This window comes from Hippocampus zosterae, chromosome 2 (genome assembly GCF_025434085.1).
Source record: "Hippocampus zosterae strain Florida chromosome 2, ASM2543408v3, whole genome shotgun sequence".
In the NCBI taxonomy this organism is placed as follows: Eukaryota; Metazoa; Chordata; class Actinopteri; order Syngnathiformes; family Syngnathidae; genus Hippocampus; species Hippocampus zosterae.
In genome coordinates, this window is record NC_067452.1 from 11448860 (window position 1) to 11464317 (window position 15458).

Below are 15458 nucleotides of genomic sequence, written 5' to 3' on the forward strand. Positions count from 1 at the left end.
TTTGCCCAAAACACATTGAGAAAATGATTCTAACCGAAACCTAATGCTAAACAGTTTTCATTTGCCTTTGAAGTTACTGGACATGAAGATTTTTGTCGACACTGACTCAGACATCCGTCTCGTGAGGCGGCTGAGGAGGGACATAACCGAGCGAGGCCGGGACATCGAGGGCGTCATCAAACAGTACAATAAGTTTGTCAAGCCATCCTTTGAGCAGTACATCGAACCAACCATGCGCCTGGCTGATATTGTGGTGCCTCGTGGTACGTTCGCCTTCCACGCACACGCAATTGCATGACTTAGTGTGGACAGGAAAGGGAGGAGTGATGTTCTTCAAGAAGTTGCTTGTAAGTTATTTTCATATTGCATCGAGCAACACACTTTTCTGTTGTCATTCCATCAGGTGGCGGGAACATGGTGGCCATTGATTTGATAGTGCAGCACGTCCACAGTCAGCTGGAGGAGGTGAGAAAGTTCACACATTCAATCTAAAGCATGGACACGTAGGAAACGTATCATACGAGTTAATTCTAAGTGTGTGAGTTGAAACTTAGGCCCTCCTCCTTGCAAGTGCTGTTTACTTTGTCCCAGGCTCAGGATTTGGTCACAGCCTGTCTAGTTATCCCATACTAAACTCAGAGGAGAAAGTCTTGACGTGCCGTGCTTTTTTATTCCCTGGAATAGAATATAACCCTTCCCCAACAGTTCCCACAAAGTTAAAAAAAAAGTACAAAATGTCTCGTTTTGATGAAAATGTTGAACACAGTGGTCTCTACCAACCCTGGGAGATGAACAAATCCAGTAAAAGGCCTTTGTCCTTAGCGCTCTCAATGCGAGTACTTGCTTGGCGCTACCACCCCCTCTTGTGGTAAGAAGATGTGCTGCACTTAATGAGGAATCATTGTCATTATTTTCTTACTCTGAATGATTATCAAGGTCCTATATTGTTTGAGACATACCCCAAAAGACTTGCAGCTATAATCGCCCCTAAATGTGCTTCTATGGTGTATTAACTCAGGGGAGCTGAATAATCTTGTATGGCCCACTTTTCAGTTTTTTATTTCTAAAAACACTTTAAAATATTGTCGGAACTTTGTTCCACTTTATGAATGTGTCCCACTTGACAGTGATTCTAAACAACAACTTGCAATTCATATATCTTTGTTTGAAGCCTGAAATGTGGCAAAAGGTTCAAAAGAGGGCCAATACTTTCGCAAGCCACTGAATAAATTGAGGTCATGGTGTTGTGGCTGGTTGTTGTACAGTGGCAGTTCCCAAAACAGATGTGCAGTGTAATTTCTCCTGATTGATGGAGCCGGGACACATTACGCTTTTATTTTCTCCCCTTCTAACCACATGTGCACTCGCACACTCATGATGAATTGCTCTCCCACTCTTTTCCCACCACACTGTCATCCCGCCACCTTCCACGGCTCACAGCGCGAGCTCAGCGTCAGGTAGAGTGGCCTTTAATCCTGTCTATCATCCACCGTCTCTTCCCCGATTGCTCCTGCGTTGTCTTATTGCAAGGCAGGGAGAAAGAGAGGGAAGCAGCCAACCTCTGCCTTCACCAGTCTGCTGGCTGCCATGTGACATCATCAGGCACCACAGTCGTAGACAAGAACAATGCAAATTAATTATTGGACAAAATGGTGTCCAAGTTGTTAAAGGTCCCATGGCACATTGTTTTTCCATAATCTTTGATGTCCTTTTATCATGTTTGCGAGATAATTTGTTGGAAGTTCCCGTGATGCCACTTTTCAATCTCTTCGAGTTGGTCAAAAACAAATGGCATCGTGACCAGGCGGATTCATATGAATCTATCATATTCTAACAACCTTTGCGTTGATTGGATCGCTGTTCTCTTCAAATTGTTTATGGAATATAGCTTTCTTCTGATTGGTAGCTGGCGATATCGCGGCATCTCCAGCAGCCACGTTAGGATTTCTCCAAGCACCATCGAGACTCACACCCACAAATGAATGACATGGATTCCCTGATCAGCCTGTAGCAGCTTTCGAGGCTGCTCATCGAATATATTGTCATTCATCATAATTAACAAACAATAAAAGAGAGTAACAATCAAGGAAAAAGCGGGAAGCAACAGATCATGTGGGAAAAACGAAAAGGGGTATAGTGAAGCTTGCTCAGCTCCCATTCACTTGAATGTAACCACCGCATCGCTCGCATACATTTTGGTGACAATGACTGCAAGGTTCACATTTCCATTCTTAATTCACTCTAAATTATAAATATACGTAAACGTTGTAAAACACAATTTATATATACTTACTGTAGTTTTAGGGCTTGGCGGCGACCAGCTCTATCTTGTTTGCTTAAAACCCAGAAATGTAAAAGCTCATATTTACAAAGTCAGCCTTCACAAAATTTAACCAACCACAGCACAAATCTGGTTCTGAAAAGCTTAGGAATTTCTCCCATCATAAATGTAAGCCATTCATTCTTCATCCCCTCCAAGGTTGGTGGTTGGGGCAAACTTTTTTGGCCTTGACACACCAATCCGATGTTTTCGGCAGTTGGGCCGGGCATCACTGTTCGGTGTAGGGCGCAACATTGGCATGTCATAACATAGCCGTTGTTGGGAGTGGTGTGGCGTTTCCAAACGCTGATTCAGGCTGTCATGACAATTGATCACTCAGATTGACTGGTAGCGTTAGCTAACGAATCAGTGCATGAGAAGATAAGCAGAAGTGACAAACGTATGCAAATGTAGGACGAATGAATGCACAGGTTTTGCTCATTTTCTACTTGATTCACATCTCGCAGCATACATATCGATGACATGGAGGGCAGACATCATCCCCATACATCAGACAGGATTCTTAGCATCTTCCCATGCCTATACAGTACATCAAACGGGACCCTTAAGATAAGATATCATTTGTTTGTCCCACGCTGGGGAAATTTACAGTCTACAGCAGCAAGATTGTGGGTAGAAAGAAGAAAAACAAAGTGTATGCATCCACAAAAAATTAACATCGATAACCTAATATTGGCCTGCTCCATAAATACAATCATGTTTACACAAGCAATGTGTAGGTGATATGAATATAAATACTGAAAAATGATGTTTGCTGCTGTGGTTGCGGTGACCCAAACAGTTTTATTTTACCGGCCCCTATTTTTTTTGTAATCTTGTCTAGAAGCAGTATATTTGACAAGAGATTAAGATTAATCTGTTAGTTGCTTAAAACACAATTTTTATATGCCAAGTTTGAGGGAAAAGGTTTAAATGTTTTGGCATCGAGCTTCAGAGTTGGAGGAACTGATGGTATGGAGGGATATCACCTCTAGTGCATACGCAGAAGGTAGTGGGCGTCATGGCCGGCTCGTTGCATTGTGTATGTTGTCCCTTTTCTGGCCCAACATGCCGACGCACAGTCGGCCATAACGTCGGTAAAATTGGCCGACGTCAGATTGGTGTGTGGAGGCCCAGAGCTTTGCAATAAGATGCAGGTGTGTTCAGTTGAGTAGGTGTTTAGCAACCACAAAATGGGCGGGTCTTTGAGTCATTCATTCTTCAATCTATGTCACGACGCCGCCAAAATCTGATGTGCTCGTGTCACAAGCCTTTTGTCTTTTAAGAGATGCATATGTTCAACAAATCATATAGATGTCAAACATAAACCATGTCAATGATGATGGCATGGGACCTTTAAAAAATTAAAGAATCGCAGCGCGGACTTCATTGCTGAAGTAGATGGTGAGGTGAATGTGGAGCAGCCAGCAATTCATGTAAGGATGTTGGCTTTCCCTCTTTTCGAGAAATGACATATCACAAACACTCTTGCTGCCTTCTGTGTCTAAAAATTTGCCCTGAGCACAATGTTCGACCCCTCCTCCCAGTGTTGACGAGAGATAGTAACGATATTTATCAAAATAAAGCAGCAGTGCTATGCGTAGCCGATCTTGCGGCAGTTGCCCACGTCATTGGCCGCTGAGAGTTTCCAGTGCCCTTGCTGCAAAGTGCTGCGTTTTTCTTTCCATTGAATGTCAGGCCACAGAATCTGACAGACGCACACAAAGGAAGTGAAATGAAATACCAACTTCCATCATTCTAAACTTTGATGAAATGAGTGCCACACGAGCTCGTGTACCACCCACGCATTTGCACACTGTAGTTGCACAGCTGCAAAAATCATAAGAGCACAAGTGAAATCTCCACAGATAGACATACATGGTAAACATGTTGTTCACTGTAAGATTGGCCCTTCATCCATCTTGATGTTGTGCCCTTTCATTTCTCTTCCCCTTATCTGTTCTCCATCTTTCTGTGTCGTCATGTTTCGCCGAAAATTCCCCATAGAGGAAACTTCGCTGGGATATGTGAGCAGATTTGCTATGATTTCTTTTTTTTTTTTCCTTTGCATCTGGCTATTGTGTAGCTCAGTGAGAGGGTTGACTCTGTAGCTGTTTGAAGCGTCATTTAGTCACCCACAACCGCATCACTACTAGTAACGGCGTGTGTTCAATTTGCAGCCAAAGGGTAACTCCCTCGGCTAACAGCTTCCATATTCAAACCCATGTAGTTAATATGTGTGGAATCATAGAAAATTACTACAATTCGCTGAGACCAAAATATGTAAAACAAAAAGCATCCGCCTTAAAAAAAACTTGTCATGGTCTCTTTTCTGTTCTAATTTTCTACCAAATGAGAGGCTAACAAGGACACTGTGTGCTTTGCTATTTTGTCTTTCTGCTTTTGCAAACCAATCCTAAAGCTGTTTTTACTCTTAGCGATTTTTTTTATGCTTCTGCATTCACACTACTTACACGTTTGTGTTGTTGTTGTTGTTTTTTTTTTATTTATTAATGGGGGGGGGGGGATGAATGTGCATTCATGAACTTCCACATTGGATGGTGCTGATGTCCGCTATTCTTTTTTTATTTTATTTTATTCTCCTGTCAACCTGTGCCACCGTTTGTTGCCGCGGTGACAGGGCAGCCCTGGCCTCCGCTCATCAAGCTCAACCGCTTCCGCAGACTCTCAGCGTTCTGGAGAGTACACCCCAGGTCAAAGGCATGCACACCATCATCAGGTACAATTTCAAATTTTCACTTCAATAAATATGCCAGGGTGCACATAGCATGTGCACTTTTCTTTTCCATGTCACCTCTCTATAGGAACAAGGAAACTAGCCGGGATGAGTTCATCTTTTACTCCAAGAGGTTGATGCGTCTGTTGATTGAGCGAGCGCTGTCCTTCCTACCATCACAGGTACTAAAGCCCAAGATACACAGTTCATACATTAATTTGGAATCAACACAGACGTCAGGCTGAAAAGCTGCAGTGAGAAAGTATGACGTTCATAAGGAAAAAGGCACTCTATAATATATTATAGTGTACTTGAAAAACATAGAATGGTCTAAATAATTCAGTTGAAATTTACAGAATTGAACAATTTGCAATCCAATTCAGCACACTGAATTGGATTGCAAACTGTTCAATTCAGCACACTGAATTGGATTGCAGCATGAACTCATGATGCAATCCAATTCCGTGTGCTGCTCTTCCTGTGTGCTCTCCTTAGCTACTGGAAGAAAGTGTGCATGTGCGTGCATATAGACCACACATGGGCAAAATACGGCCCAGGGGCCGCAGTTTATGACAAGCCCTCACAGTGACCCTCAAGTCAAAGTAAAGGATAAAGCATGCAGAGTTTTCTAGTTTTAAAATTGTGCTTTTTATGTGTAAATGTGTGGATGCTCGTACAAGCAAGACTTGTGTCTGCAGCAAGAGCTACAATGACTTGTCTGTACTATTGCCAATTTATAAAATTGTCTGACTCTTCCAGCAACTATTTTTCCAAAAAAGAGATGAGCAAAAGTGAGTGGTCCAAATGTTGACACCATTCTTATTTCGTGCACAGTGGAGGGAAGCGGGCCAAGAGGATTTGTACTGATATGTACAAATGTCATCTTCTGTAAACAGTGGGTGTCCGTGTTTTATGTTATGTGTTGTGTTTATTATTTTACTTCACGTTAACTGTTTTGTTAAGCACTTTGTTGCAGCTGTTGTGACAGCACTATATAAATCGGCATGTATTGTATGTATTGTATATTGTAAGTCATCACTGTATCATCAGGGCTTTTCCTTGCTCAAATTGAGGCAAAGGTAGTACCATCCTGACCATGCGTCATGATGTGTACGTATTCTGTAAATTCAAGTGACTCACTTTCTTTTACAGCAAACATACTTTAGGAGTTCCAATAAGGATATGATTATGATTATGATAAAGTATTTATTTCTTAAAACTCGCATAAGGGAATGAAGAACTCATAGCTTGTGTGGTGGGGACACTTTCGTTTGAGAGAGACAGATTATTTTGAAGCAGCCTCGTGTCTGGGGGAGGTTTGTGACCATTTTATAGAATGTATTACAGCAGTGATTCTCAACCAGTGTGCCGTGGCGCATTATTGTGAAAGAACATCAGGACTGCCGTGAACATCAGGGGGCCGTGATTCAAAATCAGTTATTTGGATGAAAAAAATATTTTGTGTGCGTGTATGTATTTAATCTATGCCAACCACCCTTAGTAAAAGGAAGAACAATCAAATGCTCTTCTACGAAACGGCAGATGGTACATAATTAATCGTTTTGCTCAGTGGTATGCCATGAGATATTCTCCAATGTAAAATTTGTGCCTTAGCTCATAAAGGTTGGCAAACACTCTATTACAGGGTTCTTAACGCCTTCCTAGGAGAAGCTAAATTGTAATGGCCCCTGATTTAAAACAATACTCCATCCATCCATTTTCCGAACCGCTTGATCCTCACTAAGGTCGCGGGGGTTACTGGAGCCAATCCCAGCCGTCTTCGGGCAGTAGGCGGGGGACACCCTGAATCAGTTGCCAGCGAATCACAGGGCACACAGAGACGAACAACCATCCACGCCCACACTCACACCGAGGGACAATTTAGAGTGCCCAATCAGCCTGCCATGCATGTTTTTGGAATGTGGGAGGAAACCGGAGCACCCGGAGAAAACCCACGCAGGCCGGGGAGAACAAGCAAACTCCACACAGGGAGGCCGTAGCTGGAATCGAACCCGGTACCTCTGCACTGTGAAACCGACGTGCTAACCACTGGACTATCGGGCCGCTTAAAACAATACTTACTTTCTTAATTAAATTTCTAGGCCTATCTATGGAACAGCCCGGCAATGAAGGCAGCCGATTAAAAAAACAAACAAACAAAAAAAAACATATGCACACTCTTCACTCCCAGTATAGTAGATAATGTGATTTGAAACAATACCTAACAAAAATCACAAGTATACAGTCTATGTAGTCAAGAAACTTTGCTGTCTGAGTGGCCAAAATGCTCACATGGAGCATCAGTAGGCGATCAAGGCAGCCACTTAAAAATATTCCCGCTCTCTCCACTCTCCAGTATAATGATATTATGATTTTAAAACTACTTAACAAAATGCATTATTTTATAAGTAGATGAAACTGTGTAGATGAAATACAATACAAATGGTAGAGCTTGTAGACTCAGTGGCCAAAATGCACATGGGTGTGTTGTGCACAATGCATCAGTGAATCGGGGCGAGTGAATGTGCACAGCGGAGGTAAAAGTAAGAGGATGAAACTCAAAATATTGAATATTAGTTAAAAAATGTGTTGATTTCATCAAATTTGTTGCTCAAATATTTACTGGTGGTCCAGTTAGCGCAGCATCAATAAACTTTGGGTGGCCCGATACAGTGCCATGGTGGCCACCGGGCACCATTTATTGTAAGCTTGTGCTTTGGAACTAGAGAATCACAGTTGGAGTGTTTCTGTGGACAAATCAAAATAGCCGCTAGATGAGGGAGACTGATTGACAACTATTGGGGCTTCCTTGAGCAGTCATTTCATGTTTATATTTTCTTAGGTCCACGTTGTCCAGACTCCCCAGGGAGAGGACTATGAAGGCAGGACTTTCCACGGGAAGAGGGTAACGTTGTTTGATAGTCTTTTCATTTCACATATTGTAGACTTTTAGCAGCAGTTTGCTCCCTAATTGCACTAATTGTCTGTGATTCTTGTTTTGTTTCTGTGCAGATCACTGGCGTGTCCATTTTGCGGGCAGGGGAAACCATGGAACCCGCTCTAAGAGCCGTTTGCAAAGATGTCCGCATCGGCAAAATCCTCATCCAGACCAATCAGGACACAGGAGAACCTGAGGTCCAGGTTTAAATCAGTTGCATACTGGAGACAGCCATCAAAACAGTGTGCAACATTGTGGCATCAAGTCATACTTTGTTTCTTGTACAGCTCCATTACCTTCGTCTCCCTAAAGACATGAGTGAAGATCACGTCATTCTGATGGACTGCACCGTGTCCACTGGTGCTGCAGCTATGATGGCCGTTCGAGTCCTACTGGTGCGTACTGCTTCAGAAATTGGACTGGCACAAGTCTACTCAATTCTATTCCTGTTGCACCACTTCACAACATTTAAACATTTTACACTCTAGGAACAGGTACAAGACCAAATTCTTTATACATTAACGGTTAGGGTTAAGAATAAGAAATGGGATAGAACAGTGCTGAGAAAAATGCAGAAGAAAAGCCAACATATGGTCAATTCATTTCTTTGATCTGGCCCACCGAGCATTTATATTATCAGGAGTCCTTGAATATTGGCTTCAAATTTAAATAAGAGAAAATGGATTGTTTATATTCATTTTTATTCATCTCAATTAAGCATTGATTAAATGGTCTCTCATAACCAAATAAAAAAATGTTATATATTTATTATTGATTTGATTAGGCATGGTGGTTGACCTCACAGTGCAGAGGTGCAGGGTTCGAATCCGGCTGTGGCCTTCCTGTGTGCAGTTTGCATGTTCTCCTTTTGCCTGCGTGGGTTTTCTCCGGGTACTCCTGCTCACTCCCACATTCCAAAAACATGCATGGCGGTTTACGATTGTTAGTTTGCTTTTTTTGGGGGTGCACATCACTCGATGTCGCGGAATGTGTGCCTGCTTGTCACATCACTGATGCGTTGCTTTCACAATTGAAGTTGTATTTGTAATATGAACGAGTACTGATGGAGAATAGACAAACCCAATGTTATCATGTTTAAAAGTTTTACTTTGTTAGATGCTTGATTGATCTCAAGTGCATGTGTTAATATGGCTTGTACACAATGGAGCACAGAGAATCAAGGGTCAATTTGAGGTGAATGGAGCCAAGGCGCTTATTAACTAATAAGACGGGAAGAAAGATTCAACTTCGGGCGGACAGGATGCACTCCAGCATGATGGGATGATCTTGAGCGAAGTTACAGATCAGATGTATCAGTTTATGAAGAGGCTACACATTGAAATGACGACGTATCTGTTGTTTGTACAGGGAGGTGTCTTGGGCTCCAAATGTCCACTGATATAACAAAAATTCTAAAGTGGGCATGATGCCCTGCAGTGTGAACATAGCCATAGATGTTTGTCAAGAAGGCCCGGCTGACCTTTTTAGGCACACGCACATTCGACAGTTCCAGATAACTACAGTGAAGAACAATACAATACAATACATCCTGATTTATATTGCGCTTTCACAACAGCTGCAGCTGTAACAAAGTGCTTAACAAACCAGTTAACATCAGGTAAAATAATAAACACAACACATAACATAAAAACACGGACGTGAAAAAGGCGATCCCAATAATAATAATAATAATAACCTGCACCTCACATGCATATACTGTATGTTGATGCCATGCGTGGAGCTTTAAATATACAGGGTCAGGCAAAATGATATGACACATTTGTTGGTTAAATAAAAGGAAAATAAAGCAAAGAAACAAAAAAGTGTTTTTATTTTCGAAAAGTACATTTAATACCATTCTGTTTCATTATGTTTTAAAAATTAAGTGGGAGTTCTGCCGGTGCAAGGTCGCCCGGTTGATTTTCATTTCAATGCAGATCCAGTAGCTCTGAAGTTGGTAACCCATGGCACGATCGTGTTTCGAGCTGGTACGGGATCATGTCTACCAAGATTGAAGTGCAAACGGAACACCTGTCTTGCAGTTACAGATTTGTTTGTTTTGATAAATGTTTCCACAATTAAAGCGCAATGCTCACTGGTCCAATTCATGGCAGCAACTGAAAAAGAAATGAAAAATAATGGCATTATAAAGAAACAAAGCAAAATGGCTATATATATAATATATATATATATATATATATATAATATAAGTAGTTTTCGAAAATAAAAACAACTTTTTGTTTCTTTAATTTATTTGCCTTTTATTTACCCTACAAATGTGTCGGATCATTTTGCCTGACCCTGTATATTCATTAATTCATTCATTTTTGGATCCGCTTTATCCTCACAAGGGTCGCAGGGGATGCTGGAGCACCCAAAATCGGGATCGAACCAACCACCTCTGCACTGGTCCACCGGGCCCCCTGATCCTGTATATATAAATAATTTTATCAGGACTTTGCAGATTTCATTAATTTTTGAGGGGTTATCTGGAGCGTATCTCCTGTGTGAAATGAGGGATTGATTTCAACTACATTTGTATTTGATATTTTCGAAATGTTTTATTTGGAAGCCACATCTCACAGATGTTTGTTTCAGGACCATGATGTGCAAGAGGACAAAATCCTTCTGGTTTCTCTGCTAATGGCCGAAATGGGGGTGCACTCGGTGGCCTATGCCTTCCCGCAGGTCAAGATAATCACCACAGCTGTGGACAAGAAGGTCAACGATCTCTTCCACATCATACCTGGCATCGGTGAGAAGCCTACAGCGGATCAGGAATGTGAACAAACCAAATGCAGCATTACCATGTCTATCGAGCAGTTCATGGTCTGTTAGATGGATAGATTTACCAAAACAATCTTAAACCAGCAAGATTAAGGCATCTAACACCGGACTTGCTGATAGTGCTATTATTCTGAAACCTATTCACACAACCTCTGGTACACTACTTAGCAGACTAACACCAACTGGAATGGTAATCGGAGGAAGTGTTCCCATCATGCTTTGTTGCCGTTACAAGACTTGAGTGTGTTATGCCTCTTTTATGAGACCAGAATATAGCAACAAGTTTATAGTTGTATACTACAATTTGGATAAAATCATGTTTCTGTCGTTGGTAGCAAAGCTAGTGCAGCCAGAGCTATGTATAATGTAATGGTCAATACCTTGATCCATGGCAATATATTTGTACGACAATGAGATCGCCGTATGCAGCTGTTATGAATGCTCAATATTATTTGATATCAATGAAGATCGGTGGGCCCATGTTCATGTACGAGATGGAGGAGCGGTTCGAACAGTGTATGTTGCAGTCCGGCCCACCGCGTGCGCTGTCACAATCATATATCAAAAGATGCCACATGTGGTGCAGTATTTGCCAAATGCCATGTGAAAAAATAAACAAAAATAACAGCCACTGACATTCAGCCCGAGACATTCAATCAGCGCCGCTCACTGTGCATTTCTTATTCGTCTCTTAAATTTTGATTCGGCCAACAAAAGACATTTCTCCGTTTTTTGGGGTTTGTTTGTTTTATAGTTTAAATAATCACAAATGCCAAAAAAATAATGAGGTCAAAGTCATTCTGCTTGACATGTGTCTTTCAATTTTGTTACAAATGGCTGTTCTTAGTGAAACCAATCCATGTTGCACTTCTGATTATAAAATAACGAAAATGTTTAGGAAAAAACTTTTTTTCAGGTGAAAGAAGAGTCGACTATTTGTTTTGGTCGGTTGGGTTACTGACCCAAAACCCAGTATTGTGTGGGTCTCAAAAGATCAGTCAAAATGCCCTAAAACAGCAGGCAAGATGGGAACACTGCTTTGAAAATGGCTACCAGTCAGTCAGTGAGTCATTTTTTTTAGGTTCACCTTTTTAAATAGGTTTTAAAAGTCCAGTGCATCCATGCTTATGCACAGCTCAGCATTTTCCCAGGGGTGGAGTCGGGGGACGAGGTACTGAGGGGGCATCCTCAGTTATTGGGTTTTTAATGTGGTCTCCAGCCCGTGGATTTTTTTATGATTGTGTGTGGATGCGTAACATTTCCTCCTAGTGATATTCACGACGCGTGACCCGGTGGTCGGCTGTTTAGAGTGTTGGCCTCACAGTGCAGGGGTTCAGGGTTTGAATCCGCCTGCGTGGGTTTTCTCCGGAACCTCCGGTTTCCTCCCATATTCCAAAAACATGCGTGGCAGATTAATCGAACACTCTAAATTGTCCCTAGGTATGGAACGTGAGCACGGATGGTCGTTTGTCTCTGTGTGCCCTGCGATGGGCTGGCAACCAGTTCAGGGTGTCCCCCGTCTACTGCCCAGAGACAGTTGGTAGTGGCTCTGGCACGGCCCTTGTGAGGTTGAGCGGCTCAGAAAATGGATGGATGGATATATATTAACTGGACGCACATTGGAATCACAAAAGTTTCTTCCCATGTGACTGTCCCATTTTTTATTTCCCCCTAGGAAATTTTGGGGACAGATATTTTGGAACTGATGCACCTCCTGACTGGAGTGACGACGAGATTGATGAGCCCAGTTACTGATTCGACATCCATCACTGGCCGCGCACTTTGATGCCTCTGTGGGTCCCGGAGCCAAACAGTCACACTGTACAGTAACCAAATTAAAGCTTTTAAATTATTTTATTCTTCATGAAGTTGTGATATGCACAAGATCTACTTTCACGAGCACTTTCAGAACGATCATTCAGTCGGAGAATGTGGAGGTGTATCCCCCCCCCCCCCCCCCATTCTCTCTTCGTATCCAAGACTTTGTATACAACGTAGCTGAAAGCATACTTACAGAATACTTCATATGACTGCAGATTGTAAGTCTTGCCAACAGGCAGACAGTTAAAACATGTGTGTCAAAACACATTTCAGCCCCATTGTGTGTTGTGTTTTTGGCCTAGCATGTTTGGGTAATACAAAAAACAAGCAAACAAAAACAATTGCATTGTTGAAAATATAGAATCTTTTGTTTGAAGCTGTTGCATAAAACAATTAGACCTGTAATACCAGGGGTGCACATACAAATGCATGGTTATCAAATGCAGAGGTGGGCCTCTGTCATTTGTCATAGTCCAACAGATGAAAAAAATACATGATTAAAATGGTAAATGGATTGCGGTGTATCTATTCTACGTCATACGGTGCCTATCCAAAGAGCAGTACACATAAATATGCTCGCATAGATTTCACATACATTTATTTGACACACACGTAATCTGTAAAAATAAAGTCACCGGAAGCGCACTGGTGGCTGCCTGCAGTTGTGTTAACTACGAAATAGCCGAAAGGTTAAATTAAAGTTTAAAATGGCTGACCTAAATCTGATTCCACCTCCGCATTATGGCCAACTGAAAAATCCAATCCAAGTAGCTAGCGCTGTTTTTCTTGGTCCTTTTTGTCCTTTGTTGCATACCGCCACCTGTCGTACAGGAAGTACAATGCATTTCCCATGAAAGCAACCCTGCTCTAAGTCAATTCAGTCCCGTGAACAAACACACAAGATATTTTTTAAGATTTAACAGAAAACCACACCCATAAAGGTTTGAATGCAATTAAAATCCATACATCAAATATTAGACTCAAACCATGTTTGTAGATTTGAAAACCGATGTGGTGTCATTCTGGCCTCCTTAGCCAAACACAGCCGTCCATCACAGTCCCCGCAGGGATCCTAATGAAAATTGGAGCACTCACTCTCACACGTGTGTGTGTGTGTGTATATACAGTGGTACCTCTACTTACGAACGTCTCTTCTTACGAAATTTTCAAGTTACGAAACGCCTCAATAGGAAAATATTGTCACTTGTTACGAAAGAAACTTCTAGATACGAAAGGTAAAAATACAGTATAGCCACACACGTGAATATCTATTGGGACAGATTGTCAAAGCCGTGGTGTCGCGACACGGAGATCACCATCGAAGTGAGCCCAGTAGTTCGACTGCGCACGTCTGCGCACGTCTCATGACGAATGCCACCCTACTCAAGCCAGCTGCCAAAACGCGTATTCATCATCTGTTGTGCAACATAATGCACCCGAACGGTCCCCTTCAAAATAAAAACGCTCATACTACTGGAACACCATATTGCAATTTCCAGTGCTCATGCACACCCGCACACCACTTATGTGCACTCCTGTCTATTTAAAAAAAAATTTGAAACAATGCCTCCTCTTTTGATGATTTTTTTTTGTGGTTGAAAAAAATAGGCACTTCAATGCTCGTCTTTCGGGCTACTGTAAGTAAAATTGTTTTCAAGACTGAATACAAATGTTGGCTTGTCACCTTATTTTCATTTATGTCTTTGCACTGTTTTGTTTAAAACTTTTTTTGTATATGTTTAATAAAAGTGCAATTGTTTTAATTGTGTCCTAACAGTGTCTTTGATTTCTGTTACACAGATGTAGGCTAGTTTCAAGTCGTAACCATCAGGGATGGCGCAACTCTGGGGCAAGAAGTTGCTTTTGCCCCGTCAGAATTCAGTGGAGGCCCAGTTTAGCCCCTCCACCATTTTTGCTAATATTCTAAAATATTTATACATTATTTTCTCAGCCCTCTAATGTATGAGTCAAGCTCCCCTTGAGCCGTGCCTGGTCACCAAAGAGAAACGGGAAGTTTTTAAGAGCAGCGCATTTGCAGTTTTCCACCCCTAACTTGAAAAGTCTTCCATCAGCTCATGCAACAGGGCTTTGTTCAAGAGATGAGCAGTCCAGTTGTGATTGCTTCAGTACTATGAGAAGCGACACAATTTAAAACTTTATACTAAATACGATTTTCTTGGTCTTGCTTGAACATTTAAACATGTGTGAAACATGTTTAAATGAAGGTCAAAATCGAAATGTGCTCATTTTCTATTTTGAGCATCCAGGCACCTTTCCGAAGCATTTTGGAATTTGAATCAGCCGATCCTGCAAGTACTTTCGGTTCATCTCGTTTGGGGAAAGGGCATTTCCTAGGCAAAAGCGATAATCCGAAGAGGGCCTATATCGTTTTTTTTGGGCTAATCAAGCAGCTGGTCAAATTGACTTACCCATTCACAATTTTTATTTACCAATGAAACAAACATCGCCCAAGAGTTATTTTTACCTTCATCTTCCATTTTAAAAACAACGACAAAAAAGATCCTTGATAACAGGAAGGATGTTGTGGTTGTCCTCATCTCGTGGAAAGTAACCTTGATATCTTTCCATTGCTTTCTGTAACGACCACTGACAGCTGTCATGACAAAGTATGATTGACACACATCTGATGAGCCTGACGGACAATTACAAAACAGCGGCCCGTCAGACACATGTTGACCTACAGGAGGCGTTAACTGGGAGTAGGAGGACGATGCTGTGTGTGTCTGCGTGTGTGCACGCACGTGTGCATGTGTGTGTCTGAAGGACAGTTAAAAGATGTGAGGGGAGCTAAGAATATCAGCGGGCTTGTTTGTTTGCTTCTCTGCAGCTGTCAG

General features: G+C 41.8%; 1 protein-coding gene across 9 annotated transcripts in view; it reads left to right on the forward strand.

Moving 5' to 3' along the window:
• LOC127594811 (uridine-cytidine kinase-like 1) overlaps positions 1-14377 on the forward strand; it is a 29209-nt gene extending 14832 nt beyond the window's left edge. For 3 of the 9 annotated variants that reach the window (XM_052056609.1, XM_052056613.1, XM_052056578.1), the window contains exons 6-15: positions 74-263; positions 404-465; positions 4328-4347; positions 4962-5060; positions 5146-5239; positions 7900-7962; positions 8070-8198; positions 8283-8390; positions 10594-10750; positions 12458-14377. In XM_052056609.1, the coding sequence (XP_051912569.1) occupies positions 74-263; positions 404-465; positions 4328-4347; positions 4962-5060; positions 5146-5239; positions 7900-7962; positions 8070-8198; positions 8283-8390; positions 10594-10750; positions 12458-12537 (1002 nt within the window). In that variant the 3' untranslated portion in view covers positions 12538-14377. Of the gene's footprint in view, positions 1-73; positions 264-403; positions 466-1440; positions 1458-4327; positions 4348-4961; positions 5061-5145; positions 5240-7899; positions 7963-8069; positions 8199-8282; positions 8391-10593; positions 10751-12457 lie in introns of all 9 variants that reach the window. The other 6 variants (XM_052056611.1, XM_052056629.1, XM_052056594.1 and 3 more) reach the window with 3 other exon arrangements.
• Positions 14378-15458: the final 1081 nt, after the last annotated feature.